General features: G+C 53.1%; 2 protein-coding genes across 2 annotated transcripts in view; both read right to left on the bottom strand.

Annotated features, from left to right (window-relative positions):
* Positions 1–236: 236 nt before the first annotated feature.
* On the bottom strand, positions 237–2,128 carry LOC115948773. Its single transcript, XM_031063569.1, has 2 exons — positions 2,107–2,128; positions 237–2,002 (listed from the first exon to the last, which is right to left on the bottom strand). Exon 2 carries the CDS (start codon positions 1,822–1,824, stop codon positions 790–792), a length of 1,035 nt encoding a protein of 344 aa, XP_030919429.1. The 5' UTR covers positions 1,825–2,002; positions 2,107–2,128; the 3' UTR covers positions 237–789.
* Positions 2,129–5,276: 3,148 nt separating this feature from the next.
* Positions 5,277–5,836, bottom strand: part of SLC25A37 (solute carrier family 25 member 37) — a 10,165-nt gene continuing 9,605 nt past the window's right edge. The window contains 1 exon segment of the mRNA XM_031063567.1: positions 5,277–5,836. This exon segment is cut by the window's right edge and continues 81 nt beyond it. Within this exon segment, the coding sequence (XP_030919427.1) occupies positions 5,576–5,836 (261 nt within the window). The 3' untranslated portion in view covers positions 5,277–5,575.

The raw sequence follows: 5,836 nt of genomic DNA, 5'->3' as shown, positions 1-5,836 counted from the left end.
CCCAGGATGGATTTTCCTTTTCCCAGGATGGATTTTCCTCCTCCCAAAATAGATCTTTTCTTTTTCCAAAATGGATTTTCCTTTTCCTATAATGGATTTTCCTTTTCCCACATGGATTTTCCTCCTCCCAAAATGAATTTTTCTTTTCCCAAAATGGATTTTCCTCCTCCCAAAATGAATTTTCCTTTTCCTATAATGGATTTTCCTTTTCCCACAAGGATTTTCCTTTTCCCAAAATGGATTTTTTTTTCCCCAAACGGATTTTCCTTTTCCCAGGATGGATTTTCCTCCTCCCAAAATGGATTTTCCTTCTCCCAGGACGGATTTCCCTTTTCCCAGAAGGATTTGCCCACCCCAGCCTGAGGAGGAGCCAGTTCCCAGCAGATCCTGGCTGATTTTTGCTCCCATCCCTCGGGATCCCCCCTGCCCCAGGATGCCCACATCCCACCCTCAGCATTTCCCTACTCCCAGGTTCCTCCAAGGAGCAGCTGAGCTCCTCCCAAGGCAGAAACACCCGCGGAGCATCCAGAGGAGGAGGAGGATGGAGCAGGAACTCCAGAGCTGCACCAAAAGCCGCAATTACCCCACATCACCCCACATTTTGGCTCTCCAGCATTAAATCCCCCAAATTCCATCTCCGGGGGGATTTTCCAGGCTCCTCTGGCTCCTGGGAGCTTCTCCAGGAAAAACTTCAGCTCTGAGACCCCCGAGCCCAGCAGGTGCGGGGGATCCAGCGGGATTTCCCCACCTGAAGGCACAGGGAGCCTTTGGTGCAGGGATTCTTGGGGTTCAGACACAAAGCTCACTGCGCACCGCGAGCGCTCCCACAAGGCACACGTGGCACCCCCGAGGGGGATCCTGCATTGTCCTGCTCCCAAAACTGCGGGAAAAGGGACGAGATCTGCTCAGGGTCACCCTAAAAACCAGACCTGGGCGATGGGAGAGCCCCAGAGAGCCCCGGGAGGGGAATGGGGACCCTGGAACTGCTCCCCAAAAATCCCTCCTTGGCTGCTCAGGTTCCAAGGGAGCAGCTGGAGGGTGGAATTTGGGTTGGGAGGGAGGGAATCGATCCCTGGGACGGGAATTTGCACATCCAGGATCCCAAAAATCCCTCCTGATCTCCCAAAGGGAGCAGCCGGAGGATGGAATTTGGGTTGGGAGGGAGGGAATCGATCCCTGGGACGGGAATTTGCACATCCAGGATCCCAAAAATCCCTCCTGATCTCCCAAAGGGAGCAGCCGGAGGATGGAATTTGGGTTGGGAGGGAGGGAATCGATCCCTGGGACGGGAATTTGCACATCCAGGATCCCAAAAATCCCTCCTGATCTCCCAAAGGGAGCAGCCGGAGGATGGAATTTGGGTTGGGAGGGAGGGAATCGATCCCTGGGACGGGAATTTGCACATCCAGGATCCCAAAAATCCCTCCTGATCTCCCAAAGGGAGCAGCCGGAGGATGGAATTTGGGTTGGGAGGGAGGGAATCGATCCCTGGGACGGGAATTTGCACATCCAGGATCCCAAAAATCCCTCCTGATCTCCCAAAGGGAGCAGCCGGAGGATGGAATTTGGGTTGGGAGGGAGGGAATCGATCCCTGGGACGGGAATTTGCACATCCAGGATCCCAAAAATCCCTCCTGATCTCCCAAAGGGAGCAGCCGGAGGATGGAATTTGGGTTGGGAGGGAGGGAATCGATCCCTGGGACGGGAATTTGCACATCCAGGCTCCCAGAAATCCCTCCTTGGCTGCTGATGCTCCAAGGGAGTGGCTGAAGGCTGGATTTTATCCCTGGATTCAAAGGGACCCTGGAATTGGAATTTGCACATCCAGGATCCCAAAAATCCCTCCTTGGCTGCTGATGCCCCAAGGGAGGGGAAGATGGAATTTAGAATTCCATCTAAAGGTTGGAATTTGGTTTGGGAAGGATGGAATTGGTGCCTGGATTCAAATGGGAAATGGAGCCTGGAACTGGAATTTGCACATCCAGGATCCCAAAAATCCCTCCTGATCTCCCAAAGGGAGCAGCTGGAGGATGGAATTTGGGTTGGGAAGGAGGGAATCGATCCCTGCAATGGGAATTTGCACATCCAGGATCCCAAAAATCCCTCCTTGGCTGCTGATGCCCCAAGGGAGGGGAAGATGGAATTTAGAATTCCATCTAAAGGTTGGAATTTGGTTTGGGAAGGATGGAATTGGTGCCTGGATTCAAATGGGAAATGGAGCCTGGAACTGGAATTGGGACATCCAGGATCCCAAAATCCCTCCTGATCATCCAAGGAAGAAGTTAAAACATGGAATTTGCTTTGGAAGAGTCATTCCCAAATGGGACACGGACCCTGTTACTGGAATTTGCACATCCAGGATCTTAAAAATCCCTCCTGATCTCCCAAAGGAGCAGTTAAAGGATGGAATTTGGGTTGGGAAGAGCAATTCCCATGGGCATGTGGACCCTGGAATTTGAATTTGCACATCCAGGATCTCACAAATCCCTCCTGATCTCCCAAAGGAGCAGTTAAAGGATGGAATTTGCTTTGGAAGAGTCATTCCCAAATGGGACACGGACCCTGTTACTGGAATTTGCACATCCAGGATCTCACAAATCCCTCCTGATCTCCCAAAGGAGCAGTTAAAGGATGGAATTTGCTTTGGAAGAGTCATTCCCAAATGGGACACGGACCCTGTTACTGGAATTTGCACATCCAGGATCTCACAAATCCCTCCTGATCTCCCAAAGGAGCAGTTAAAGGATGGAATTTGCTTTGGAAGAGTCATTCCCAAATGGGACACGGACCCTGTTACTGGAATTTGCACATCCAGGATCTCACAAATCCCTCCTGATCTCCCAAAGGAGCAGTTAAAGGATGGAATTTGCTTTGGAAGAGTCATTCCCAAATGGGACACGGACCCTGTTACTGGAATTTGCACATCCAGGATCTCACAAATCCCTCCTGATCTCCCAAAGGAGCAGTTAAAGGATGGAATTTGGGTTGGGAAGAGCCATTCCCAAATGGGACATGGACCCTGTTACTCAAATTTGCGCATCCAGGCTCCCAGAAATCCTCCTGATCTCCCAGAGGAGCAGCCAAAGGAAGGAATTTGGTTTGGAAAGCCGTGCCCAGCTGGAGCAGGGACCCTTCCACCCTTCCCACTCAGCATTCCAGGCAGGAAAACCAAACCCAGGGAATGAGGAGCTTCTCCAGGTTGGGGTTTCCCCTCCAGGTGGGATTTTCCCCCTCCAGGTGGGATTTTGTCCCTCCACATGGGATTTTTCCCCTCCAGGTGGGATTTTTGTCCCTCCACATGGGATTTTCCCCCTCCAGATGGGATTTTCCCCCTCCATGTGGGGTTTTTGTCCCTCCAGATGGGATTTTTCCCCTCCAGGTGGGATTTTTCCCCTCCAGATGGGATTTTCCCCCTCCATGTGGGGTTTTTTCCCCTCCAAGTGGGATTTTCCCCCTCCAGGTGGGGTTTTTTCCCCTCCAAGTGGGATTTTCCCCCTCCAGGTGGGGTTTTTGCCCCTCCAGGTGGGATTTTCCCCCTCCATGTGGGGTTTTTTCCCCTCCAGATGGGATTTTTCCCCTCCAGGTGGGATTTTCCCCCTCCAGGTGCGATTTTTCCCCTCCAGGTGGGGATTTTGTCCCTCCAGGTGGGATTTTTCCCCTCCAGGTGGGATTTTTGCCCCTCCTGCACAGGGCTGAGCAGCAGGGAGGGCTGGAGGTGCCTCTGGGGTTTCCCAAGGATCTGGGGCTGGTTCGGAGCTGCCAGGGGCTCTGTAAACAGCAGCTCCAGGGTCTGGGGGCAGAGCAGCTCCGGGCACCCCCGGGGATCCCAGGAGAGCTCCTGGAACGGGATCAGGGCTCAGGGAGGAAAAAGTGGGATCAGCTCAGCGAGGACGCGGGCTGGTCAGCCGTCCCTCCCACGCAAATGTACCTTCAGCAAGCTTACATTGCAAAATAACAACATCGGCTAAAAATCGACGTCTTCAAGAGTTGTAAAAAACGGAATTGAGATTTCCCCCTCTCCCCACCAGGGGATTTTGGGATGGCCCAGGTGCTGCCAAAGTGATGTCCCCATTCCTTGTCCCCTCAAGGGGCTTCCAAGGACCGTGACACGCACAGGAGAAGCCAGGCCACACCTGGGTAATTAAAGCCAATCTGGCCAGAAAATCAGTGATTTTGGGTCTTCCTCACAGGAGGGAAGAACTGAGCCCTTTCAAAGCAGCTTTGCACCCAGCTGTAGAAGCATTTTAAAACCACCCGACTGCCTACATAGAAAAATAAAGGATAAACATTATCCAGCTATTTTATATTTATATAAAATTAACTTCTGTGCCGGGACATTTTTGTTTCTCTGCTGTAAAAATAAAAAAATAAAATTAAAAAAAAAATCAGCTTAGGTTGGGCAACCTAAACCTTCAGCAAGGAGTAAACTCCATCTTCCATCTTATTTCCAGAAAAAGAGAAGCTTGAGATTTCACTGCTTCAAAATAAAGTTATTAAATAGATATATATTAATATCAAAGTCTGTATAAACTCTTTTTTGTTGTTGTTGTTGTTGTTTAAGGGAAAGGGGCACTCAGTGACCAGGAATCACAGGGGACACTGAGTGACCGGGAATCCACAGGGACACTGGGTGACAGGGGACACTGAGTGACCGGGATTCCCTGGGGAGCACCATGGGAATCCCCAGGGACACCCAGTGACTCGAAATCCCTGGGGACACCTGGTGATAGGGGGACACTCAGTGACCAGGAGTCCCAGGGACACTCAGTGACTGGGAATCCTTGAGGACACTCAGTGACCAGGAATCCCTGAGGAGCACTTGGTGACAGGGGACACTGAGTGACCAGGAATCCTTGAGGAGCACCACAGGAATCCCTGGGGACACTCGGTGACAGGGAATCCCCAGGGACACACAGCAATCAGGAATCCCTGGGGACATTGGGTGACAGGGGACACTGAGTGACCAGGAATCCCAGGGGAGCACCATGGGAATCCCTGAGAAACACCATGGGAACCCCCAGGGACACTCAGTGACCAGGAATCCCTGGGACACTCGGTGACAGGGGGACACTGAGTGACCAGGAATCCTTGAGGAGCACCACAGGAATCCCTGGGGACACTGAGTGAGCAGGAATCCCTGGGGAGCACGATGGCATTCTCTGGGGACACTCAGTGACCGGGAATCTCAGGGGAGCACCATGGCAATCCCTGGGAAACATCATGGGAATCCCCAGGGACACCCAGTGACCAGCAATCCCTGGGGACACTCAGTGACAGGGAATCCCCAGGGACACACAGCAATCAGGAATCCCTGGGGACATTGGGTGACAGGGGACACTCAGTGACCAGGAATCCCAGGGGAGCACCATGGGAATCCCCAGGGACACTCAGTGGCCAGGAATCCCTGGGGCACTCAGTGACAGGGACACACTCAGTGACCAGGAATCCCCAGAACCCCCGGGGCACGCAGTGACCGAGCACCAAGGGATGTGGGGATGTGAATCCAGCAGAATTCCAGCGGGGCCGCCCGGGAGGAGCCCCAGGGAGGCTCCCACTCCCTTGGCCCAGGAGTTTGTTATGATCTTTTCTCCAGCGCGCGCTTGGTGAGGACGTACTTGAAGAACTCGTACACGGACCAGGCGATGGCCGTGGAGGGCATCTGGTAAATGACCCGGGCCTGGACGCCTTTGAAGAAGCCGGGGAGCCCTCCCAGCTGGTACACGGTGCTGAAGGCGTTGGCCATGCCCGACAGGTGCCCCCTGATCTTGAGGGAGCTCAGGGCCGTGTTCTCCTGCGTGTTGAGCAGCGTCTTGCACACGTCCAGCGGCGTGGTGGC

The sequence above is a fragment of the Geospiza fortis genome, unplaced genomic scaffold (assembly GCF_000277835.1).
Source record: "Geospiza fortis unplaced genomic scaffold, GeoFor_1.0 scaffold176, whole genome shotgun sequence".
NCBI lineage: Eukaryota > Metazoa > Chordata > Aves > Passeriformes > Thraupidae > Geospiza > Geospiza fortis.
Note: the sequence above shows the minus strand (reverse complement) of the source record. Positions and strands in the feature narration are given on the sequence as shown.